Source organism: Monomorium pharaonis, chromosome 4, assembly GCF_013373865.1.
Source record: "Monomorium pharaonis isolate MP-MQ-018 chromosome 4, ASM1337386v2, whole genome shotgun sequence".
Taxonomy (NCBI): Eukaryota; Metazoa; Arthropoda; class Insecta; order Hymenoptera; family Formicidae; genus Monomorium; species Monomorium pharaonis.
In genome coordinates this window covers 30560451-30586310 of record NC_050470.1, presented here as the reverse complement: position 1 = coordinate 30586310, position 25860 = coordinate 30560451, and the positions used below count along the sequence as shown (strand labels likewise).

The following is a 25860-nucleotide window of genomic DNA, read 5'->3' as shown; positions in this document are numbered from 1 at the left end:
GATAAATATTTATTCAGAATCAATTTTGATCACATCATAATTATAAATTATGATTATTACATAATTATTAAATTAATAATACAATTCTATCTTTAATGTGTTTTATATTTGAATTTGTTATTCATTTTTGCTTGATATTTTTAATTTACTGCTGTAAATGAATTTAAAAGAGGAAAATGATCTAAGGCAAAGAAAAATGGACTAATTAAATATGATATTTAACTAATGTGAATCGAAAAATATGAGAATTAGAAGCAACTTTCGATCTGAGTTCTCGGCTCTTTTTTCCTTAATGCTCAGTATGCATGTCTTTGCGTATTAATTGTAAAGAATGAGAATCGGCTAGAAGTATATAATGGAATTCAAACGATGTATCTTTAATTTCCATAGTTTTCATGTTTGTTGCATGTATATTACGTTATCGCGTATGAATAAGTTATGTCAGTTTTTATAATTCATATAATAATTATAAAATCACATCAAATTCTATCACGCTGATTTCGCGCGCAATTGTTTTCTCATTCTCCCGTCTCCCCGTACTAGTCGTATCTGGTCGTATCTAGAGTAATGAGAACACAGCTTGTCCGATCTTTTCCCTCTCCCTCGGCCCTTTACCCTCGGCATTTCATCCCTCTTCCCCCTCCGCTGCTGCATCACATCAGTGCCTCTTCTCTGTCTTTCTCACTCCCGATATCGCGAGATTGTAAACAATTCGAACGCGCGCGGAGGAAGGCATTGGGAAGGATGCGACTGACGTGGGCCGAGGGGAGATACGCGCTCTGTCTACTGATCCTGCAAATAAGACTGACCAACTCCCGGACGTCCTGGCGACTGAATGCCGCCGACAAGGTCGTGAAGACGACCGACTTCGTGAGCGCGGTTGAGGATGATCCGATCTTTGACATCCTCGCGGGCACCATGGTCACCGGCAACGGCCAGGCCTGGAGCAGAACCGCGACGTCCGAGAAACACGACAAAGTGCAGATATACTGTCAGGAATGCAAGAGTTTCGTCAGTCAGGAGAGGTAGGGAGCCAACTGTTTAGTTACCTCAGCCCAGGATCGCTGTTAGGTTATAAAAATTACAGCATGTGCCGTCGATTCTTTTCTTTCTATACGCTGCATTACGATATCACATTCAGTTGAAGTGTAGTACGTTGGACACTCGTATGCTAAATAACAAAAAAGTAAATTTAGTAAACTATTATCTTAATTATGATGATTTGAGTAAGAAAGCTATAAGCTATAGCTTTGTAATATTTCTATAGCTAAGTTTGTACTATTGTAGTCCATCTGCATGCATACATTTCTTTTTTTATGTTTTTATCATGTATACAGTACACACAAATGGTACCATTTATGTGACATAATTTTTTTTTCTTTCTGTAGTTAGCATTTTGTGTGTGGCTTGCTGTTGATTCAGTGTTAAAACAGCCTTAACTTTGGTCCCCTTGGCAGACGACTCTCGTCGTACGTGTTGAAGGACACGCAAAATATCAGCGAATCCTTCCCACTGTCTTCGCAAGTGTCCTCCAATGAGCAGATGACATGCGCCTCTGGTCAATCATGCGACAACATAATATTGGACTGTGGCAAGCCAGTGAACTTTACTTATTACGACAATCTGATCGGCGTGGCAAACAGGAACAAGCACCCATTAGTACCAGAACCTAATGTGGCGCTCATGTTTAAGAAGAACAGTGGCAAAACTGTCGACGTCGACATTGACCTGCTGGAGAGACGCTTGAAAAAAGCAAAGCGAGAGGTACAAACTTCAAAATCTATAACATCTAGATATATTAGCTGTAAATACCAGTTAGAGAAATATATGAAAGAACCAAGTACTATATCATGAAATTGACAAAGATTCTACCATTTTTATTTATTCAACTGTCATTAAACACTCGAGAGAACATTATCTTATTATTGGAGTGGAATATTTATGTCTTTTAGATAGTTTTCTTATGCATCTCTTCATATATATCATAATTATAAAAATTTTATAACTCTACTAATTTTTCTCTAAATAAATTTCTATTCTAGAAACCAAAATCTGTCCAGCTGTACAATCAGATAGGAAATTTTTGGCGTATAAAGGGCGATGCACAAAGATCGATCGAATGCTTTCGCAGAGCGCTTGCTGTGTCACCGCACAATGCAGAGGTGCTCTTGAATTTGGCTAGAGTATTGCTGGTGCAACACTACTTGGATGACGCGACGTATTTAGCCAGGCGATCCTTAGAATTGCAGCCTCCAGATCGCAATGCGTGGGAACAATATCTTACACTTGGACAAATATTCAAGGTATATGAATACTAATTTAGTAACAGTATAATTAAGTACTCTAAAGAATTTTTGTGTTCATTGAAATTACAACATATAGAGAGATGTTTATATAACATCTATGTATTTCCTAAATTATTTAGATATGATAAAAATTAAACACAACTTTTTTTCTAGTGATATAATTTTAATGAATAGTAGAATTAAACCTCCTTTTATAAAGGAGGTTTAATGTGAAAGTGATAATTATCTGCTTTTTGAACTATGTCAATATAAAATTTGATATTAGATGTACACTTATTTTATTTTGCAGGCATATGGACATTTCCAAGAGGCAGCTGTACACCTGCGTCACGCATTGGAATTAAAACCAGATCTCTCCGATGCTGCCGATGCGTTAAAAGAGGTCGAGTCACTGCCACTTGCAAGTATACATGTGTATACGTTGCTGATCATCGTCGGTTTGGTATGTAAATTAGTTTTGTAAAAACTTATCGAGCATTAAATGAAGCTTCTTAGTATTTCTTACATGGTTTTAAAGAAGTTTTTATTTGAGCGATTGTTATAACAATTTTCTTTCTGTTTATTTCTTTCCGTGAATCTCTAACACGCGAAAATTGTTAATACGATATCCTGTTATCATAGGTGCTCGGTGTACTCTTTGTTGTGTTGACCAGTGTGGAATGTGATGAGGATTCAACTCTAGTCAATGGACAGCTTCAGCGTCCAGTACAACGACATTTCAGTCGTGCTATGGCCATGCGCAGCTTGCGGCTCAACGTCGCACGTAATAAACGCTGTTGATACTGATAATGACTCATTATTAACGAATCGATCGTTCGTACATGTGATAGAATAACTTCTCATGCCATAACGACTTATCTCCTTGCAAATTATTATTATTATTTATAATGTGACTCGCAATAATTCTTGGAATGCACTAACTATTTATTATATATCTCTGGAGAATAATATACAAAGAAATATAAAAATTTTATCACCGATTTATTCAAATCAGACCCAAACCCTTATTAAATATAAGTTTGAGATTTGTATTCTTAACTTCCATCCAATATTTATTTTTATCTGTTCAACGTGTTTACAGAAAATAAAAAATATGGAATGTCATATTTATATATATAAATATATAAATATATATATATATATATATATATATATATATATATATATATATATACCAGGATTACAATTCTCTTTTAGTTGCTATCACATACGTAATACATGTGTAACAATTTCTTCAATTACCATATACACAAACTAGATAGCTACAGTGATATACTTATTCGCTTTCCGTGTATATCACTTTATAATACGATTATGTGTTTGTAAGTGATATATTAGTACCTGATTAAGAGCTGAAGACTAACTTTAATATACAGGATGTCCCAAGAAAGACGTGAAATAGCAGCAGAATTTTCAAGTTTTTATCAGTTTTAATAATCAATTTGGATTATTTTGAAAGCAAAAAGATGTGAATCTATACACATAAAAAATTTTTATAATAGTTTTATTCAGAAAATTGTTTTATTGAAAAAAATAATTTTATTGACGATAAATCATTTAAATATTCGTATTTAAGTACGCAATATTTTTGCTTTTGATTGTGTTAAAATTGCAAATATTTCTTTAAATCTTTGATAATATTTTTAAGGGTATTAAAAAAATTACTTCTAAAATAAAGATTTTATGTATAATATTTAGCTCTTCTACTTATAGTGATTTTGTTACGACATTAATGATTCGACAATTTTATGTATTTTAATACTTATTTCCATAAGTACACAAAATATCTTAATATCAACCAATATGTTGTTCTAATTCTTATAGTTCATTTAACCATGTAGATTAACTTTAATTTCAGTTTAAGTCACTCTATTTTTTTCTAATTTTTGAAACTAGAATGATATAATAAGTAAACAGAGATTAAAGTTTATCTACGTTGGTAGAGACTCGGCTATGTATAATATATGTAAAAGTCTTAGTTATTTTTTAACATTTAACATTAAACATTAATAATCTGATTCGGTGCTAACAATTTATAACACATTCTCCGCTGACACTTCGCACTTTTTTGAGACAGTTCCTATAAATAAAAAGAATATATATAATATAAAATTGCGTCTAAACAGTCATTCAACAAGATTCACACTAACAATGTTTAACAAGGTTATTCTACATTTTACATTAAAATTTAGCACGGGGTAATGTAAATAACATTGTACAATTTATGATCTAAGTAACGAGTCATAAATAGCATAGTAGATTCTACTTTTTTCATCGAAGAGATAATTGTTTTTTGTTACATCGAAAGTTTTACATATACTCCTTTAAACACGTAGTGAAACGTTTCCAGTATAACATCTTTCTAATAAATTATACATAATGCTTATGAGATATGTAAAATAATTCTTTATGAATACTTCTCTTATAGATTTGAAAGAGAAGTAAAGTTTAATTCTAAAATAAGAAAAAGTATAACATTAATTGTTATTTAATAAAAAAAAGTAATTATTATAAAACCTAACACGGAATTTATTATACATTTTTAGACAATTTTTTAATCGCTTTCAATCGATTAAAAAATATTTTAAAATTCATAAAAATGTAAAAATGTTCTTTTGTAATATCGTCAAAGATTCTTTTCTTGAGTAAGTTTATTTCCAGCAGAAATTTCTCATTTAACTCACGTGAGACAAAAAATGAAGTTGAAAAAAAGGAATATAAATTTAAAGTATACGACTTTGTTGTTAATTCTTTAATAAAAATCCTAACTTAGTTAAAAAGATGTATTAAAATTGAATGAATAACTTTGTGGACACTCAATGTACGAGGGAATTAGGCCTTATTTTTACACTAGGCCTTGTAATATTTACAAATGTTGCAAGCTAACGGTCGAGGCCAAATATTATATTGTTATTATATATTGGATATGCAATATGTTATATAATTTCTTGAACGATTAATAAAAAAAATCTATACAATAGAAAATATTTAAAAAAAAACAAGTTTATATTTAAAAAATTAACTAAATATTAAAAATGTAAATTTTGTTATAAAATTTATAAATGTTATGTCTATTAAAACAATTTTAATTGAGGGAATTATTCTCTTTGTATCTAATTGCTCGAGTTTTGCAAATCTTATTGGTAAAAAAAATACGTTAATACCTTTTAAAATTGTTTTCTTAAAAAATCCTGAAATAAAAATAATCAATTCATATATTAATAAATTCATTACTAAAAAAATAATAAAAATAGGTCTCTTCTAGAAGGCTTGAGGTTTTCTTAGGATTTAATACTGCTTCTCATGATATTAACATTTAATAAATAAGATATATATTGATGATATTATCTAATAAGAAGACAGCATTCGACTCACCGATATTTTGCAACCAATGTTCAATTCACGAAAAATTATAACAAACAATAAAGAATTCAACAGCAATAAAGAGATTTTGTTGCAAAATTCATAGATATATAAGAATAATTCGTTTTCAACGGTTTTTTTGTGTTAGATAAAAAAATAGTTACTGAATGATTAAAAATTATTTTTTATAACAAAACCATACTAAAATCATGCAATATTTGAAGAGGTTAAAAACGAGATGAAAAATCAAATGTTATACCGTATTTCTGCAAGTGCCAAATATACATATATTTTCTATTGCGACTTACCTCAATTTGCTTTTTATTGGACTAGTTTGTACAAGGCACTAAATGCATTTGATATATCAATATTTATACATACAAAAAATTATGTTATGCTATCTCCAAATACACTGAATGTCCAAAAGCCATTGAGATGCATTTTTAAATAGTATTTATAAGTACAATACTATTATATAGAATGCTAGAGAATTGTATCAACAATCGAGAAGAGGGCAATTTTTTATTGTAGAACAAAAAAAGTATTAATTAATTTTCAAAAAACTTTTCTACATAAATTAATTGGTTTTTTTCAAAAAAAAGCAAACCGCACCTCAAAACGCTCATTTTAATCAATGGTATATTTGATTAATTTTTTAAAGCATTTTTTAAAATCTTGATATAAGTTATTCAAAACAATTTTCTTCTCTTTACTGGAAAAATATCCCTCTTATGAATGTTGCTCTAATTTTCATTGCATGCTATATAGTATTGGAAAATATACATCAGACTCTCTTTCCATTATTCATAAAGATGTCCTTCCAATAGTCACCTTAACATCTCTAACTTAATACATCTATCATATGTGTGTATAATCAATTATTTTATTTACTTCAATATACAAGAATGATTTCGGCATAAATGGTCAAGCTTTACATTCCAGCCATTTTGAGAAAAAAATCATAGCAGATTAAAAAATATTTTTAAGCATTAAAAATTAAGATGACGTTTAATAATATTCATTAACAGCAGCAGATTTTTCAGCGATTTCAATAGTCTGAAATTTTATTTTCAACAATCTTTACAATAAAAGAAATATGTCTCTAAAGCTTGACCATCCATTTCAAAATCACTATATGTATATACTGAAATAAATATCTATGTATAATATTATATACATATATTTTAAAAGTTAGAATTGCACCCAACTGGCATTGGCCACTGATGCTGGTGCTGGTGCTGATGCCGATGCCGATGCCGATGCCGATTGAGAAGCACTGGCATATTCGCCCCACTCTGAACTCGTACCATCTTGATTTTGATTTTGTGGTGGCTTGTGCGCCGGTGAAGAAGTAGGAGTTTTTGCTGGTGGTGGAGCAATTTTGACACCACCTGGAGGAGGTGGCAGACCTGCAGCTGGATTAGAACGTTGTCTGGATTTGGACGTAACTTCACTGCCATCCTTTTTCTAAAAGACAAATATGGATCAATTATTTTAAGATTACATACTCAGGAAGACAAATTTGTCTAAATCCTTAATAACAAGACACTCTGAGTTTCGTATTTAATTATAATGCATGGTTATAAAAGAATGTAAAATTATTTTCTTCTTCCATTAATTTTCCATATTTTAGGATAAGCTTTTCTTAATTTAGAGAAAAGTTCTTTTTTTTTATTTTAACAGAAAATATATTCACAAAGAAACAAATGTATATAAAACAAAATTCCTTACGGTAATCTTCATGTTAATCTTGATAGTTTCGCCTTCCTTAAATCTGAGATCTAACTCCTGTTTTGGCTTCTCCTTCTCTTTCTCGATCTGGTCCCGATTCTTTAACCATTTAAAATGATCCTGAAGAGCAACATTCAGATCGAAACTGTCAGACCTGTCTAAGAAGCCGACACCTATGAACGCCGACCGTCCGTTGTCGTCTTGGATCCTCAGAACAAAGTATCGAGACGAGTCGGTAACCGGTTCTACCGCAATCCCAGGATACTGCTCGATAGGACACTTGGCGAACAATTCGCCCGTGATCTTGTCTTCCAGCTTTATAGTGATGCTGTCACCCTGTGACACCAGTCGCATGCGACCTGTCCAGGAGGGTTCCTGCAGGTTCCAATCGGCTGCCCTGTGACACATCACGGAGACCGTGAGACCGTCGCATGATTCGGAAAATGGGGAAAACGTATCGTCGATCCGCCTTATGCCAGTCTTGCTTTAGCTTAACTTTCGAGCGACTCGAACGGTCGTCTCGACGAGAAACTATGAATCAGTCGCTCATAACATATTGAACAGCTCCCGCAAAACGTCATGTCAAGGAAGCGTCTCGCGCTTACCGATAACCCCTGTTGGTCGACCTTGGCGGAATTTTGAAGACGAACACCTCAGACTTCACCAGCAGGACGCTCTCGTACGTCTCCATCGTATTTGCCGACGAGGATCCTGGGAGACAAGGAAACTATCGCAGGAGGGGCCTTCCTCGCAAAAATACCGTTTTGAAGGTTCGTTTACGCTCTCTTGACAAATGTCTGATCAGCCGTGATTTGATAACTCTATCTCGAGTCACGCCTCCTTCCCCCACCCTTCCGCCCACGAGTTGTCCATGGATTAATCGCATATAGAGTATAAACTGACCGGTTGATTTTTTTTTGCGTGGCCCGCGTGGCCAAAGGAAATGTGATTCATCCGCAGGAACATGATTACAAGAAGGAAATGATTAGCAATTTTTCCTTATCGGCGTTCAATGTCGGCGTTCAGTGTTGACAGTTTCCGTGAATTATATCGGTCATCACGAGTTAGTCAACAACGGAAAAAAGAGAAAGAGAGAAATTAAATAAAAGGATATAAAAATGTTATTTAATATATCTCTTATATGTGTAGTAGATGAAAATGTCTGTATATAAAGGATAAAAAAGGATAAAAAAATAAAGGATAAAATATCGATAAAAAATAAAAAATTTTTCAAAATTGTAATAAATTTATTTAGATAAAAATGAATAATATTAATAGAATTAAAAATATAATCTTTTTAAATTAAATATAAAATTTAAATATAAAATTTCCTTACTTTCTACTAATCGAGCATGAGTAGCAATTGAAGGTGATTTGTTGGATCCAAAAGTAAGACCCAATCACCTTTAATTGCTACTTAGCCGCTTATGGGCCGTTTCTACCAACGTTATAGATTAACTTTAATTTCGGTTTAATTTACTTGTTATCTCATTCTAATTCCAAAAATTCGAAAGAGATAAAGAGTAAGTTAATCCGAGATTAAAGTTAATCTACGTTGGTAGAAATGGGCTTATGCCCAATTTCTTCACTTCCCGATAAAGTTATGCGGAGGATAAATCTCAAGTTTAATCAATCACGTACATGGATCTGGGGCTCTATTCTTGAATTCATTCGCAAGAGAAACGTATTCGCAAATTCTGATCTTACAGAAAAGTTGGAAATTTATTGGCTATCGTATGGCTATTAACCAATAAACTTACAACTTTCTGTTAGAGCGAGTATTTGCGTATACGTTTCTCTTGCGAATGACTTCAAGAATCGAGCCCCTGGGGGTCTATTCTTGAATTTATTCGCAAGAGAAACGTATTCGCAAATTCTGATCTTACAGAAAAGTTGGAAATTTATTGGCTATCGTATGGCTAGTAACCAATAAACTTACAACTTTCTGTTAGAGCGAGTATTTGCGTATACGTTTCTCTTGCGAATGACTTCAAGAATAGGGGCCCTGGTAGTTTATCTTCTGGATAATTTTAACCGCAAGATAACTGGACATAAAGAAATCGGGCATAATAGCGTTTTCGATTTGTTGACTCGTCGACCCGACTCCGAGTCAATGGTCTGTTCTTTTTATCTTCATTTCTTGCACAATTTATCACTTTTTTTTGCAGTGGAAAAGAACAAACCATTGACTCGGAGTCGGGTCGAGTCAGCAAATCGAAAACGCTATAATAGGTTGATTCCGATGACGCCAACCTATTAGAGTGCGTTGGTCTGCTTGGGTTTACTCCGAGTAGACCCAGAACAGACAAAACGAACAATACTATTGGCTACGTTTAGAAAACACAACCGTTGCACAGCAGTTGAGTAATGGTATATTCACACAACTTGCATAAGCGCATAAGCATATGCATAAGAAATTCGATTGGTCTATTTTCTTATATAAATGCTTGTAAACCTATCAATTTTCTTATATATATGCTTATGTGCTTATGCAAGTTTGTGTGGATATACCATAATTCGCTAATATAATTGGTTTAAATTGAGAGATCTAACAGTAAGGACCAATAATCATTGACCGCTCACTGATCACTTGTGTTTTCTGAACATAGCCAATTGGCTACGTGACAGGGAATTTCTGGAGAGTCGAAAACTTCTCTGTTCTCTAACCTATCAGGACGCTTCAAAAATTTGCTATTCGACAAATGAAATATCAACCTTGTTACTTGGTCGATGTTCTTCTTTCGCGCGAATATTAACGGTAGCCAGGATTCTGTAACAGCTATTTTCCTCATACAATTTGCGATTGTTGTGTGAATATAATATCTTTTTACAATTCTTTACATATTATAATAGTGTACTGATTTACAAGAATTTATTTCGATATTAAATATCTAGTAAATAAAAGAACAATGGGAAAGGAAGATAAAAATTCTACAAAGAAACCTCTCTCTGTAGCAAGATTATCTCAAAAAATGGACTTGAAAAGGTTTGTTTATTTGTTTTAGAATTAAATCGCGTATGCTTATAACTTTATAATTAATAATTTGTTGTAACAATTGCACATATTTTAATACATATATTTGATACATATATTTTAGAATTAAGAATTTTTAAAGTAAGCAAACTATTGTTCTGAAGTTTTTGTTTCTTTTAGAAAACTATCTAGCATAGCATATTAGTTTTTTTACTATAATATAGGAAAGTCGAAAGGGATTTATATTTTTATTAGATTTTAATTCTATTTTTAGGCTTAAAGAATTAGCAAAGAGCATGCAAGGTGTATATAAATATAATGCTGAAAAGGAATCTACTAGCTTTCAGAATAGTTCTATTGATCGACCCAATATAAATTCTGAGGATAATACTAAAATGATATATTGTCTTGATCAAATTAAGGAAGAGAAAATTGATAATGATGAAGAAATGGAAGCATTTAATGAAGAAAGTGTATGTAATGAAACTACTGAATATTGTAAAGATGCAAATTTGATTTCCATTAATATAGATAGTGTAAAAGGAACAGAAGGATATAACATAGAAAACGTGCAAAGCACTGAATATTCTGAAGATAAAAAAAATAATGATAATGATTCTAAAAATGCATCTGGCATCCAAGAAAAACTACCTATAGGCAGTTGCATTATAAATTTTTCTTATTTTTGGCTTGAGCTTAAAAGAGTATTTTGCAATCACGCGCGTGGAATTGATTGTCAATTTGAATATTGGAAACTAGTTAATTGTCGTCGTCGTGGATTGCTTACACAATTTTTTTTTAAATGTGAAATGTGCCACTATAAGGCAAGTATATGGTCAGAACCTGTAGATAAATCAATAGATCTTAATGCCTTGGTTGTGGCTGAAAGTGTTAGAACAGGAATGGGATATTCTCAATTGAACCAATTGCTTGCATCTATGGATATTGCTTTTATGTCATATACGACTTATCGGAAGTATCGGGAAAATTTGACAACAGTTCAGAGGAATATGAACGATGTAAAAAATGAAACTATCTTGAAACAAAACTAAATTTTAACAGCGCTGAAAAAGTTAAAATTAATATACGTTATAGATTATGTACAAGATATATGCATGTATATTTTTTAATAACTTGATATACTTACATTTATGATAAAAGTCATGCAGGATTATTTTCTTAAATATTAATTTGCAAATTTGTTAATCTTATTTTATTTCCAAAATTGTGATATGTGAATTTTAGAAGTTAGCTAAAGTTTTAGAAGAAAGTTATATTAATTGTTTTAATTTTAAGTTTATAGTAGAATAGCGTATAAAAGTAAGTGTATAGATTCTTATTATGAGAGGGAAGTTTTACAAAATTAATGTGTTAATTAAGTTTTGTGTTTAAGTCTAGAACTTGTAATAGAAAATTACTTTCATATTTTATTATAATGTATAACGCAATTTATAACATTTGTGATATGATATTTATGTTAGAAAAATATTACAAGTTTTTTTTACATATGTTTATTTAATATACTTTCTCTTTGTGTATAATATTAATTATTTAAAATGAAAAATTTTAAACAGAAAGGAGATTGTTTATGAATAAAGATGCACATGGTTAACATAAGATGTTTGATATAATAATATATAATATTTTTGATAATAATAAACATGGAATTAAATAAATTATTTGTTTAATTATTTATTATTTTCTTGTAACTGCCTTGGAGCACTCTCTGTGATGTAGCGCGAAAAAATTAAATCTTGATAAAAAGATACTATTCAAAAATAACCTACATGGTCGAATCTATTTAACAGAAATACGAACCATTTTAGCAGAGATTCAAACCTGTTTGTAAAATTTTTCAAATGGTGATAAAACAATAATAAAAGTTTAATTACGCCATTTATTAAAATAAATATATGCATTTGTATTTACTATATAACAATCTCAAGATTATTTTCTTTTACTGACGATGTTTATTGGATATATGTATGCGTTTCGTTATTACTGTCAGTACTGAAAATCTGTACGTAATGAAAACTATAGATGTTCAGTACTGACAGAATATCAGAACACAGCCTATCTATATCTCAAGATTTAAATGTATTACGCAACAGAGAATGACAAAGGTTAAGTTATGCGCCGTTGTATGTCACCTTTCATGAAAAGTAATACTGAGAACGTTACGATTTTTTGAGTTCTAAGAACACAACATGCCTGAAAATGTGAAAAAAACTGGGCCTTTAATAGGCGCTATTGATGAAGGAACAAGTAGTGCTAGATTTTTGGTAAGACAACCTTGACAAGTTGTTAAATTCTTATAGTATAAACAAACCTTACCTTCTTTTGAAATAAAATTTTATAGGTGTTTGACGTGTTACGCAGAAAGGTAGTTGCCTTGCATCAGATCGAAATCAAGCAAAAATATCCACAAGAAGGATGGGTGGAACAGGATCCAAAAGAAATATTACAAGCTGTTATATTATGTATAGAAAAGACGGTGGAAAAGATGAAGAATCTTGGCTTATCAGTCTCGGATATTAAAGCTGTTGGGATTACTAATCAAAGGGAGACAACACTGGTATGGGATAAAGAAACTGGCGAGCCTTTGCACAATGCAATTGGTATAAAACAAATATTGCATCTTGTTTTGTTTTGAATTTTAATTATATCTTTGTTAAAATTTAATAATTTTGCAGTATGGCACGATATGAGGACAACTACAACTATGGAAGGTGTGTTGGACAGTATCCCAAACAAAACGAGAAATAAGAATTATTTGAAGCCTCTATGTGGCTTACCAATGTCTCCTTATTTTAGCGCTCTCAAGATACGCTGGTTGATAGACAACATTCCACGTGTGAAACAAGCGATAGATGCGCAGAAGTGTGCTTTTGGAACAGTTGACACATGGCTTATTTGGGTAAATAGACATTAAAGTTAAGGAAAAACAAATTTTAAAGATTTCATGTTCTCACTATTAAATATTTCTTACGTTCAGAATCTCACAAAGGGCCAATTGCATGTTACGGATGTGTCAAATGCATCGCGTACGATGCTAATGAATATCGAAACACTAAAGTGGGATCCTCTATTATGTCGCTTTTTTGGCATTCCACAACACATCCTTCCTGAAATACGATCCAGTGCAGAGATTTATGGTTCTATTTCAAATCCTGAAGTTCTCACAGGCATACCTATAGCAGGTGTAAGTATAAATCTAGAATGTACTTGTGTATTATTTATTTGTATGCTATTTAGGTAATTTTTTTATTTAGCAGAAATATTAGAAGCTTTTTTAGTCAAAAATTATTTTTAAGCTTTAAGTCTCAATAATAATTTAAAATTGTACACAATTATATCAAAGTATATTAAAATCATTTTTAAATGAAATTATATTATCAAAATATTGTATGGAATTTTATGACAAATTTAATGAGATAGTATAATTTTTTGTGAAAGTAAATGCTTATATACATATATATATTTTTTTTATTTCTATTCCTTATAGTGTGTAGGTGATCAGCAAGGAGCTCTTCTTGGCCAATTGTGCTTGAAACCTGGTCAAGCAAAAGCTACATATGGCACAGGATGTTTTTTGCTTTACAATACAGGAAATACAGTATGTACAACAGATGATGATACGTATAATGTAAAAAAATATGTCTCTAAAATGCAAAATATTTTGATAATGTAAAATATAATGTTTTGTATCTGAACATGAGTAATAGTTAGAAAGTAATTAAAAATAATCCATATAAATTTTATTTTGCAGAAAGTTGATTCAACGCAAGGATTGATAACTACAGTTGCTTACAAGATCGCACGATCCACGCCTATTTACGCATTAGAAGGATCCGTTGCTGTTGCCGGAGCCGCTTTATCCTGGTTGCGAGATAACATGCAACTTCTCAGTAATATTACACAAACACAAGATATGGCTGAGCATGTAAGATCTTCCGGCGACGTGTATTTTGTACCAGCCTTTTCGGGATTGTACGCTCCTTACTGGCAACAAGATGCGCGCGGGTATTGTATCTTTTTTTTTCTTTTTTTCTATTGATGTAAATTGTAGAGACTTCTTTCTCTCTTTAATCGAGTATCTTTGTATTATTTGTACATTTTATTTAGAGTAATCTGTGGTATTACCGAGGATACACAACAATATCATATTATACGAGCAGCATTAGAAGCGGTTTGCTTCCAAACGAGAGATATATTAGAAGCAATGGTAAAAGATTCAGGAACGAAACTAACAACTCTACAGGTTGACGGCGGTATGACTGTGAATGATTTGTTAATGCAATTACAGGCGGATTTAACCGGAATAACTGTTGGTAAGTAAACAATATATCGGTATGAGATTCTTTTTAAATGATCTCCTATAAATAATTTTTGTAATTAACAATTACATATATTGTAAATAGTGAGACCAAATATGGTTGAAACTACGGCATTAGGTGCCGCCATTCTAGCTGGCATTGGTGCAGGTTTAATTGATATAAATGATGTGGATGCATCTCAGGTAACTAAATTTTCACCTGAGATTGGTGAAGATGGTAAATATATATTTCATAATGTATATATTAGTAGTAATATGAAGTTAAAGATAATAAAAACATCTTCTAAAATAACATACTTTCCCTTTCCATTTTAGAGAGAGATCTTCGATATTCTAAGTGGAAAATGGCCGTTGAGAGATCTATGAAGTGGGATTGTTCTACAACCCCAATTTAATTATCTAATAGATAATTAAAATTGTACACGCATATATATTTTTGTATTGGACATGGAATGGATATCTGTACAGAAGAATATAAAAATGATAATATATGTGATATATTTTATAGTCTACGTGTAATTAAACATACCTCAATTTTCCGCTCTATTTTTTTCCGTATCCATGTTTTTTCCATTTTTTCGTCAATTCATCATAAATAGGTGAGTTACAAAATTAAAAAAAATATATATATACATAACTTTGTTATTTTTAATAGTTTTATTTTTTATATATATAGAGATTGAAAAATGATAAAGAAATTGTTGTTTTACGTTTAAACTCGCTGTTCAAGGAAAAAAATATTAAAAAATTAGGAAATTACATTTTTAAATAACTCCATAAAAATGCAATCAATTGAACAGATTTTTAATCTTTCTATTCTCTCCGATTTCTTTATTGCCTTTTGTTCGTTTTTATAATCTTTTATTCGCTCAATAGAAAAGAACAAAAGGTGATAAGAAAAGCGGAGAGAATCGAGAGATTAAAAATCTATTCAATTATATTTACACGGACTGTTATTTCAAAATATAATTTTCTAGTGCTCTATTGGTCGTGCTTGCGTTAGCATGGGATCAGCGGTCCTTCATAAATAATATAATATTACTTTGGTATACTAAATAAATAGAATATTGTATTTTTTTTGGTATATCTTGTTAATAGCTGATGTAAAGAATTCAATAATTAGATATAGGAAAAATTTCGATTTTGTGTTTATACATTAAACAATATAATTTATACAAAGTGTTAATAATTTAAAAAATAAAAAAGTGTAAAAAAGTCAGTGTATCTTTAAAGATTTCGAAAGTAATGACCTTAAAGAAAAAAATTACACATTAATGCTCTTTTACACTTTTTTGTATCTACAGATTTAAAATATATTCAGATATTCCACTTTTGATAAAATCATTTTTTAAATAATTTTATATGACAAAATATTGTCAGTTGTAGCAATTTTTTAATTGCTATTTATCATATGCACATATATATATTATCACAGTATTAAAAATAAAAGAAGAACAATATTAATGTATGGAACGATAGATTGTGGATCGCACATTTGTTATAAATTTTAATTTCAACATGAGAAGTTTGTTGCTCGTTGATTGATCCCGCAAACGTCCCGAGGACAAGCGGAATGGATCAATGTTGCGCATGCTGGCGCATGTGAGATGACGGCACGTGAGATGCTGCGTTGTGTCATCTCTGCGTTCTCGTCCTCTCGTCCTTTCCTCCTTATAATCGCACTTGTCGTCAGTCTGGTAGGCAGGAACAGTTAAACAGTAAAACGCAAAATGAAAGACCACGACGGAACGCCTCATCAAAGAAAGCCGACGAAACTCAGGAATCTTGCGGATAAGACAGAGGCGTTTGATTCTTTGCACGTGAGAAATGCCGAGGTATTTTGGAAAAAATTTTTAATATTTATGATTGACAAGATGACCAGATTAAAGTAATATTTAGTAACTAATGAAATTTTTTAGGAATTGACTAAGAATTGATATAACAAAAGTAAAAATTGAAAGCAAGAACATAATTTTTCAGAAAAGCTTTGTTTCCCTCAAAATATTTAATTTTCTTTTGATAATTAAGAAATTCTTTTCTGCTCTAATTTTGTATAATTTTTTTATGTAAACAAATGTATACCAAATTTATTTTAATAATTATTAAAATAAAATAATCAAAATTAATATAATAATAAACATGATATGAATAAAAGAGATAATTTGTTCTTTTAAAAAGATAAAAATATTCTCGTGTGTGATATGTTATATATTTATTTATTTAGTAAACAATAAAAATAAAATTATATTAAATAATTTTTTTAGAAAACCCTTTGTTCGAACCAAGTTTGTCTTGGTAGTATAATGCAGCTACCAATTCATGGAACAGAGCCACGCACAAAAGAAGAAATCTTAGTTCACGCTACTGATTTTCTAGAGCAATATTTTACTTCCATCAGAAGGTATTAAAATTGCTATAATATATATTCTTTAAATGTATTCTAAATCTTGAGTATTGAAAATTTATTTTACCATTTTCATATGAATTAGTATCTACACTTTTCACAAAAAGACTGAAAAAGTCTACATTTTTTCTTAGAATTTTTTATGTGTGTAAATTATAAAATCTAAGATTTGTATACAATATCTGAAAATTTTTTAAAAAGTTATAAAGAATTGTAAATAAATATAGAAATTTTGAAAAATTATATGAAAATTTTTTTATCAGAGTTTTTTCTTCACATTTGAATTTTTAGATTAAATAGTGACGGTCATCGTGCACGTTTGGAGAGTGTGCAGAAAGAAGTTTTGTCTACTGGTACATATCAGTTAACGGAGACAGAACTAGTGTTCGGCGCAAAGTTAGCTTGGCGAAATGCTGTGAGATGCATTGGTCGTATACAATGGTCAAAGCTACAGGTTTGTTTTACATCGTAACTTGTTCGTACTTTTATGAAAAAAAAACTTGAATAGTTCAATATTTCAAATGTTTCACAAATTATATATTTATCGATTTATTGTTTATAAATGCATGCATTTGTAGGTTTTCGACTGCCGTTATGTTACAACTACTAGCGGCATGTTTGAGGCTTTATGCAATCACATCAAGTATGGTACGAATAAAGGAAATATCAGGTAAAGTATAATTATAACGGTTTTTTATATTAATCTTATAATGTATAAATTGTGTCTAAATTTTTTGTTATCTAAAGATACAATATAAATCAGAATAGCGAATTATTCTTTTTAATTTATATCGTAAATAAAGTTATAAAAAAACAAAGAGATGTAAATTATAGAGAATTTCAAAAACTATCAGATATACTTACGCGCTAGATGTATATTTAAATATTTTTTATGCACAATTTTTCAGGTCTGCGATAACAATATTTCCACAACGCACTGATGGGAAACACGATTACAGAGTATGGAATCAGCAGTTGATCAATTATGCAGGATACAAAAATCCAGATGGTACTATTCTCGGCGATCCTGCTAATGTTGAATTCACAGAGGTCAGAATATTTATGTATATTTATGGAAGCTTTTTAACCAGAAAAATATTTAATTTCTTAAAAAACTTTTTAATAAAAAAAAATACATTTTGAAAATAATTTAACAAAAAATTACTTTTTGTTGATAGGTTTGCATGAAATTAGGGTGGAAAGGTACACGAACCAGATTCGACATATTGCCATTGGTTCTATCTGCTAATGGGCACGATCCAGATTACTTTGACATTCCTAGTGACTTGGTACTCGAAGTATCTCTTAGTCATCCTACGTAAGTTTTTGTTAAACAATGTAAAATCTCTAAAAAGGTCTAATTTTAATTTATTTGGTAAAAGATATTTAATTATTACGAGCAACATAAAAGTTTTATGTTAAGTTTATTTGTCTTAATTGCACCTTTTTTAAAATGTCGTTACTCAAATTTTATACACTTAACAATTAATGAAAAAATCACGCAATATTATGTGTAGTAATATTTGTTGAAGGAGATCACTCTTATTATATGATAAATACATGCAATATATTTGAACAATAGGTACGATTGGTTTGAAAAATTGGGTCTCAAGTGGTTTGCTGTCCCAGCCGTGTCTGGAATGGTTTTCGATTGTGGTGGTTTAGTATTCACCGCGGCACCTTTTAACGGCTGGTACATGAGCACCGAGATTGGCTCCAGAGATTTATGCGATGCTCAAAGATATAACATGCTCGAGACAATAGCGACGAACATGGGTCTAGACACAAGGACATCTATATCGTTGTGGAAAGATAAAGCGATGATAGAAGCTAACGTCGCAGTACTGCATAGCTTTCAGATGAAGAACGTGACGATCGTAGATCATCATACCGCTTCAGAATCTTTCATGAAACATTATGAAAATGAGATGCGTCTACGAAACGGCTGTCCCGCAGATTGGCTGTGGATCGTGCCGCCAATATCTGGATCCGCTACGCCGGTATTTCATCAGGAAATGGCGCTTTATCATTTAAAACCTTCTTACGACGCTCAGGATCCAGCGTGGAAAACTCATGTATGGAAGAAAGGGCGCGACAAAAAATCAACATCAAAAAAACCAAGACGAAAGTTTCACTTCAAACAGATTGCGAGAGCCGTGAAATTTACATCCAAGCTGTTTGGACGAGCGTTATCACGTCGAATAAAAGCGACCGTGCTATTTGCCACGGAAACTGGCACGTCTCAAATGTATGCGGAAAAGTTGGGTGAGTTACTAGGTCACGCTTTTCATTCCCAGGTACTTTGCATGGATGAATACGACATTAGTAACATAGAACACGAAGCCCTGCTGCTGGTGGTAACTTCTACTTTCGGAAACGGTGATCCACCAGAAAATGGAGAAGTATTCGCGCAAAACTTATACGCGATGAAAATGAACGACGCATATATAAACAGCGAGAATAAAATCAGTTTAGCGACCTCGAAATCATTTATCAAAGCTAACAGTCAAACGGAAGTGAGTGGATCGAAGAAATTGGATCGACTAGATTCCATGCGTGGTTCTACGACGGAATCACAAACCGAGGATACCTTCGGACCCCTCAGCAATGTCCGATTCGCCGTGTTTGCTCTAGGATCGTCCGCATATCCGAACTTTTGTGCTTTTGGTCGCTATGTCGACAACTTGTTAGGCGAATTAGGTGGAGAACGATTGGCGCGTTTGGCCCAAGGTGACGAGATGTGTGGACAGGAGCAGACCTTCCGGAAGTGGGCAGCTGATATCTTCGCGATCGCGTGCGAAACATTCTGTTTGGACGATGATGATACGTTATTGGAAGTAGCTTTGTCTCTGGGTTCTGAAGCGTTGTCTGCAGCCACAGTTCGTTTCGTAGAAGCTGAGCCTCAACCGATCGCCAAAGCATTAAGCAAATGCCACAATAGAAACGTGACAATGTGTAATATGCTTCGAAGAACCAATTTGAGCGGAGACGAGTCCAGCGGAACGACATTGCTTCTGGAACTGGACGACATAGTAGGCATGGATATTTCTTATAAACCTGGGGATCACTTGGGTGTATTCGCGTGCAATCGAGCAGACCTTGTGGAGAGAATCTTGCAACGCGTGCAATCTACTTTCGATGCTGATGTATCAATCGAATTGCAAGTGCAGAAACAAGCACATACTCCCAATGGTGAATATAATTTTAAAAAATTTCCCTCTTTTTTATATTACAATTAACTAATAATGGTGACTTTTTCTAGGAATTGTAAAAACATGGATACCACATGATAGATATTTACCAAATTCCTTACGGATGTTGTTAACACGATTTTTGGACATCACGACGCCTCCTACGCCAAATCTGTTAAGATATTTTGCCTCGATAGCTACAAATGCAAAAGAACGGACGCAACTTGATCTTCTGGCCTCTGTAAATATGTAAATATATAACGTAACTGTTTCCTGTAAGGAAATGTAGTAAATTTTGGAAACAGTTAATGAAAAATTAAGATATCGAGATAAAAATACTTAAAAAGTAAAAGAAAATATTTCAAAATATATTTCAAAAATAATTAATCTTTCTTCGTAATTAATTCTTCATTTCATACTAATTTTTAAATGTATTTAATTAATCTAATTTAAAAACTGGATAAAAATTATAGAAGATCTAAAAAACATTGAAACGCAGTGGGAGAGAGGGTTATATAAATTCAATTTGTTTTAACACAGTGTATAAACACATAATGTGTAAAAAATAGCGAAATTTATAGCGAAACTTAAAAGCTTCTTCTTGGAATAGGATCCGGCGGCTTACGAGGATTGGAGACATTGGAAATTTCCTAATTTGGCCGAAGTTTTGGATGAATTTCCATCGGTGACTCCATTTGCTCCGTTGCTTCTGCTTCATCTAACGCCTTTACAACCAAGATTCTACAGCATCTCATCTTCTCCACTTGTGCACCCGGGGCAAATACACTTAACAGTCGCAGTAGTGCAATATCAAACGCAAAGTATTTATAAGCCTTTAATTTTTTTTCTCCCTTATGCTGAAGAATTTTATTTACATTTAATTTGATGGTGACATATTTTCGGCTATATTTCCGAAATCGATTCTAGACGGTTCTGGGCCAGTACATTTTGGCGTTTGCTCCAATTATCTATGGGAAATATCTGAAGGAGAGTTGTTGTATGTGTTCGTACGAAGGTAAGAAACATATTATTTTTACATTAATTAAAATTATAACTTATAAATTTTACATTGAATAATAATTATTAATATTTAAGCGCACCAAACTTTTATATGCCGACACAAACTGAAGCACCAATGATATTGGTGGGGCCAGGTACTGGGATTGCTCCTTTCCGAGGTTTCTGGCAACATCGATTTGCTCAAATGAAACTTCAGCAAAGTACGGATATTTTTATACATACCTCTTTATATGTGATGCACTTAGCTTTAATATAAAATATTCTTATGACACTATATAAATACATGATACTTTTGCAGATCAAAAATTCGGTAAGATTTGGCTTTTCTTTGGCTGTCGTCAAAAGACTTTGGATCTATACAGGCAAGAGAAAAAAGAAATGTTAGAGGTCGGTGTTTTGGATAAGGTATTTTTAGCATTGTCTCGAGAGCCTGGTATTAAAAAGGTATATTAATATGTATACTACTTTGTAATTTAAGAATCTTGTGTGGAGACACAAAGATTATCCGTAAATATTAAATACATAAGAAATGTAGGAACTTAAGTTTACATCTTATACAAATGTTAGACCTATGTGCAAGATTTGATCCAAGCGGAAGCATCTCAAATTTACCCTATGGTAGTGTATGAGCGCGGCCACTTTTACGTTTGCGGAGATTGCACAATGGCGGAAGACGTTTATCAAACCTTGAAACAAATCATACAAACGCACAGCCAAATGACTGACAAAGAAGTCCAAGCATACATGTTATCATTAAGGGTATATATATCTTTCATTATTCTTTTCTTGAGAGAGAGAGAGAGAGAGATATATATATATATATATATATATATATATATATATCTAGCCAACAAATATGCTGTTGCACTTAAACGTTTCATTGTATAATTCTTTTAGGATGAAAATCGTTACCACGAAGACATATTCGGTATAACATTACGCACTGCCGAGGTGCATAATCGATCGCGTGAGACCGCCAGGATCCGGATGGCCGCTGAGCCATAAAAATATTAAACTGCTAAAACATAACTCAAGAATAATTTTCGTTCAAAGGGTTGCTATTGCATTAATAATTATTGCATATAACATAATTCTGTATGCTAAGCTTCTTTTATTTACAAGTAGTGCTTGAGATTAATCTCTCGATTGCTAGACCATTTTATCTGCTATTTGATGGATTCGCCGGTCGTATGAAATCACGCTGAATACATGTTCGCTGCACGTAGTAATACATAAGACAAGTGTATAAGACAACTCATTAATTCTACTTAATATTCCTTTAACTATGAAGATCCCGATGCGGCGAGATCCGGTTGTGGCTTCTGGCTAAAATTAGCCAACAGCTTTTTTATTTCTGCTATCGCTTTTCCAGGATTCAGACCCTGTAAAATATGTTTGTGCTTTAATTCAACAAATTTTCAACCTTTGGAATAATGAATTAAATTAAAACTAAAATTAAATTAACACTCTTGTTAATTATTAAATTAAAACTGTTATTTTCTAAATTTTGCAATTATTTTTTAACTTTCTTGAAAATTGCATTGCATATTACTATTTGTCTTTTACTTTGTCTAATTGCCACATTTTGAATAATTATTTTATTCTCATTATTTCTTCTTTCACATTTGTGAAGCACTATTTGTAATTTTATCAAATATATAAAAGAATGTAAGAAAAACGAGGAATATGTGAAATGCATTGATTGATTAGAAAAGTACGCGTTAATAATAATCGAGATCTAAAAGTAATCATCAAAATAAATTATTAATAATCTGTACGTTATTAATTAGAGTTTAATATATGATTGCTATTACATTCATTTGAATCTATTTAGAATTTATTTCAAGTCAAATTGTAAGAATTCATTGCAATGTATTTTGAATATTTGCAGCAATTAAATTTTTTTAAATAGTAAAGATTACATTTGTTAAACATAAAATAGGAAAAATGCTAAATATAAGAAAAGAACATACGATTACAAATTACTTATATTGCCATTTAGTTGAAGCAATGTAACTTAAACTCACTTTTGGGCAGGTCCGCGTGCAATTCATGATTGTATGACAACGGTAAACGGAAAATGGATCCTTCAATTTTTCTAGACGCTCCTTTGCTTGAGTGTCTCGCGAATCAATAATCCACCTATAAGCCTAATAAGAAAATAATAATAGTTGAAAGGCCTAAGAAAGAAATAGTACGAGGGAAACATTTTATGACGTTGGGCTCAGTATATCAAATAATATTACATATATTCTATTTTGATTAATATATGTAAAATCACTTATTAGAAAGAAAATCATGATATCTAGTTTTGTTTAATGTACTCAAGTTCTTAATGGATTTCTTATTTGTTATTTTTCTTTAAATCGTTTGGTGATTATTATTTCGTTACATAATATTATATTTAAAAAACATCAGGATGTGCTTACTTGCATAAGTACTGCAGGGCCTAAATACTTATCACCATTCCACCAATAGGATGGGCAAGAAGTGCTGCAGCAAGCACAGAGAATACATTCGTAGAGACCATCCTATGCATCAATAAAAAATAGGATTATATATTTAGTTTTAGATCAAAGATGTAACTGTAAAATAGCAAACCAATAAATACAGTCGCGCGCACTCACCAATTTTTTACGGTCTTCTACACTCTGCAAATACTGTTGATTCCCAGTCTCCTTTGTGTCTCTGCGTTGCAACCACGGTTGTATGCTACGATACTGCTCATAGAAATTATTTAAATCCGGCACCAGATCTTTAACAATATACATGTGAGGCAAAGGATAAACCTCACATGTCGTGCTTGTATTCTTATCAATTTTGCTGCATAACAAACAATTTAGTGATTGATATATTTGTGATTTTCACTAATAAAATTTACATGGTTAGGAAATATTTAGATACTTGAACAATTAATTTCCACATATGATTGAGATGTAAAAGTCAAGAAAATTATAAATTTATATTCTTAAGGATTAAGTAGCATTAACATATGTATACATTGTGACATGGTACCTGATACATGCCAATGTGTTTGTTCCTCCAATATTCATAGCACAGGATCCACAGATACCTTCACGGCAAGAACGACGGAATGTCAATGTTGGATCAATTTCATTTTTAATCTTGATTAGAGCATCCAGTACCATTGGACCACAACTAAAAAATTATATATGTACACACATATGTGTGTGTGTGTGTGTTAACCCCCCCCCCAAAATAACAATTAAAAAAATACATTTAATAAAACAAGACTTACGTTTTCAGATCTACTTTATATTTTTCCATATATGGTTTCTCATCTGGTTTGTCTGGATTCCAACGATAAATTGAAAAAGTCTTGACCCTGGCTTCAGCATTTTGAACTGCTGTAGTATGCAAAGCTCTGACCTATGAAATTTAAGATAATCTCAAGTTAAATTTGATATACAAAATATTAACAATGGTTTGCCAGCAAATTTGAACAAAATATTGCAACAAATTAGAGAAATATATTTCATTTAAATAACTACAAAATGGCAAATTTTACATAGTTTTGTACAAAAAATCAGTCATCATATCTTTTATATCTGCTGCAAAAGTTTGTTGGCAAAATTTGTAATAAAAACTTTGCAAAATATATTTTTGACAGACTTAGTTATCCAGAGGGACAGTTCGTATATATTAACATTAATTATCATATTGATTATCATATTTATAGGAAAGTAATTTTTAATTATCAAGGACTTCTGCATTCCATATTATCTTAAATATAAAATAAGGAGAAAGAGAAATGATAGAGATATGTCACTCTCTGATAACTCTTGTGACATATCCATGACATATATTCCAGAGATGACGAAAATTCGTCCTGCAGTAGGCAAAAAACTGATCGCAAAGTCATGGTGAAAGATCATAAAGTGTCTTGGAGATGTCAGCAAGTCTATTGTTTCATAGTCACTCACTTGACGTAGCGCATTTCTACAAGTGTACGGCATTATTCCGACCATCTTTGAACAATTCAGTATCAACACGTTCATGATGCCCGCATTATGTAACTAGACCTGCCAAAGACCTGCCTGCTTGCGTGTCTGATTGCTTCAATCCTTGGAGCACGTTGGAGGGAAAGGCTGGGGAAACCTGAGAGTCATATATGTATTTTAGAATATACTGAATATTATTTAATATATTCTAATTATAATGTTTATATTATATGTAAAGTTGTATAAGATATATATGATATATAATACATGAAACATACACATTTTATTAAATATATTATACCTTTATTCGAAATCCAGCGCACAACACTGGTAACGGATTTTGTTTTTTCTCAAATAAAAGTTTGGACATTGTCCACCATTTTTAGGCCAAATTAAATTAATAATTTGTAGATATATATATTATTTTTATCTTAATAAATCTACAAAATAAATAATAATAGAATATAAATCTTTTGCTGTTAGTCCAAAATGGTCCAAAAAGCAGTGGATTGGTCGAAAATTGTCTAATGACGTCCAAATTGGTCCAAATCTTGTTTGATAAAAAAAATTCCA

General features: G+C 31.7%; 5 protein-coding genes across 5 annotated transcripts; 3 read left to right on the top strand and 2 right to left on the bottom strand.

The window, feature by feature from the left end:
* The first annotated feature begins 79 nt into the window (after positions 1-79).
* LOC105828527 lies at positions 80-3279 on the top strand. The gene is made up of 5 exons (XM_012666892.3): positions 80-1025; positions 1458-1764; positions 2043-2303; positions 2596-2748; positions 2928-3279. The coding sequence occupies exons 1-5, from the start codon at positions 568-570 to the stop codon at positions 3084-3086; spliced, it is 1338 nt and encodes a 445-aa protein (XP_012522346.1). The 5' UTR covers positions 80-567; the 3' UTR covers positions 3087-3279.
* Positions 3280-3979: 700 nt separating this feature from the next.
* On the bottom strand, positions 3980-8283 carry LOC105829191 (NECAP-like protein CG9132). The gene is made up of 3 exons (XM_012667863.3): positions 8006-8283; positions 7401-7797; positions 3980-7136 (listed from the first exon to the last, which is right to left on the bottom strand). The coding sequence occupies exons 1-3, from the start codon at positions 8089-8091 to the stop codon at positions 6861-6863; spliced, it is 759 nt and encodes a 252-aa protein (XP_012523317.1). The 5' UTR covers positions 8092-8283; the 3' UTR covers positions 3980-6860.
* A 1842-nt stretch (positions 8284-10125) lies between these two features.
* On the top strand, positions 10126-15217 carry LOC105829755 (glycerol kinase). Its single transcript, XM_012668826.3, has 10 exons — positions 10126-10386; positions 10649-12656; positions 12734-12992; positions 13068-13291; positions 13370-13576; positions 13880-13990; positions 14144-14397; positions 14500-14705; positions 14796-14927; positions 15026-15217. Exons 2-10 carry the CDS (start codon positions 12582-12584, stop codon positions 15103-15105), a joined length of 1548 nt encoding a protein of 515 aa, XP_012524280.1. The 5' UTR covers positions 10126-10386; positions 10649-12581; the 3' UTR covers positions 15106-15217.
* Positions 15218-16303: 1086 nt separating this feature from the next.
* LOC105829748 (nitric oxide synthase, salivary gland) lies at positions 16304-22579 on the top strand. The gene is made up of 14 exons (XM_012668815.3): positions 16304-16545; positions 16975-17111; positions 17406-17568; positions 17693-17784; positions 18023-18164; positions 18293-18432; positions 18697-20306; positions 20377-20546; positions 20916-21126; positions 21233-21320; positions 21401-21525; positions 21624-21769; positions 21893-22084; positions 22223-22579. The coding sequence occupies exons 1-14, from the start codon at positions 16441-16443 to the stop codon at positions 22328-22330; spliced, it is 3429 nt and encodes a 1142-aa protein (XP_012524269.1). The 5' UTR covers positions 16304-16440; the 3' UTR covers positions 22331-22579.
* Positions 22417-25729, bottom strand: LOC105829749 (succinate dehydrogenase [ubiquinone] iron-sulfur subunit, mitochondrial). Its single transcript, XM_012668816.3, has 8 exons — positions 25589-25729; positions 25270-25444; positions 24585-24715; positions 24341-24484; positions 23953-24148; positions 23755-23856; positions 23353-23475; positions 22417-22707 (listed from the first exon to the last, which is right to left on the bottom strand). Exons 2-8 carry the CDS (start codon positions 25342-25344, stop codon positions 22609-22611), a joined length of 870 nt encoding a protein of 289 aa, XP_012524270.1. The 5' UTR covers positions 25345-25444; positions 25589-25729; the 3' UTR covers positions 22417-22608.
* Positions 25730-25860: the final 131 nt, after the last annotated feature.

Coding starts and splice junctions, on each gene's coding strand:
- LOC105829755 (XM_012668826.3), top strand. CDS start 12,582: ATGCCTGAAAATGTGAAAAAAACTGGGCCTTTAATAGGCGCTATTGAT. Junction 13,991..14,143: donor TTTACAATACAGGAAATACA/GTATGTACAACA, acceptor TTTATTTTGCAG/AAAGTTGATTCAACGCAAGG. Junction 14,706..14,795: donor TTTAACCGGAATAACTGTTG/GTAAGTAAACAA, acceptor TATTGTAAATAG/TGAGACCAAATATGGTTGAA.
- LOC105829749 (XM_012668816.3), bottom strand. CDS start 25,344: ATGAACGTGTTGATACTGAATTGTTCAAAGATGGTCGGAATAATGCCG. Junction 23,857..23,952: donor TAGAAGACCGTAAAAAATTG/GTGAGTGCGCGC, acceptor ATTGATGCATAG/GATGGTCTCTACGAATGTAT. Junction 23,476..23,754: donor GCCCTGCAGTACTTATGCAA/GTAAGCACATCC, acceptor TTTTCTTATTAG/GCTTATAGGTGGATTATTGA.
- LOC105829748 (XM_012668815.3), top strand. CDS start 16,441: ATGAAAGACCACGACGGAACGCCTCATCAAAGAAAGCCGACGAAACTC. Junction 17,785..18,022: donor ACGAATAAAGGAAATATCAG/GTAAAGTATAAT, acceptor ACAATTTTTCAG/GTCTGCGATAACAATATTTC. Junction 18,165..18,292: donor CTAATGTTGAATTCACAGAG/GTCAGAATATTT, acceptor TTTTGTTGATAG/GTTTGCATGAAATTAGGGTG.
- LOC105828527 (XM_012666892.3), top strand. CDS start 568: ATGAGAACACAGCTTGTCCGATCTTTTCCCTCTCCCTCGGCCCTTTAC. Junction 1,026..1,457: donor AGTTTCGTCAGTCAGGAGAG/GTAGGGAGCCAA, acceptor TCCCCTTGGCAG/ACGACTCTCGTCGTACGTGT. Junction 2,749..2,927: donor TGCTGATCATCGTCGGTTTG/GTATGTAAATTA, acceptor CTGTTATCATAG/GTGCTCGGTGTACTCTTTGT.
- LOC105829191 (XM_012667863.3), bottom strand. CDS start 8,091: ATGGAGACGTACGAGAGCGTCCTGCTGGTGAAGTCTGAGGTGTTCGTC. Junction 7,798..8,005: donor TCGACCAACAGGGGTTATCG/GTAAGCGCGAGA, acceptor GATGTGTCACAG/GGCAGCCGATTGGAACCTGC. Junction 7,137..7,400: donor AGATTAACATGAAGATTACC/GTAAGGAATTTT, acceptor TTTGTCTTTTAG/AAAAAGGATGGCAGTGAAGT.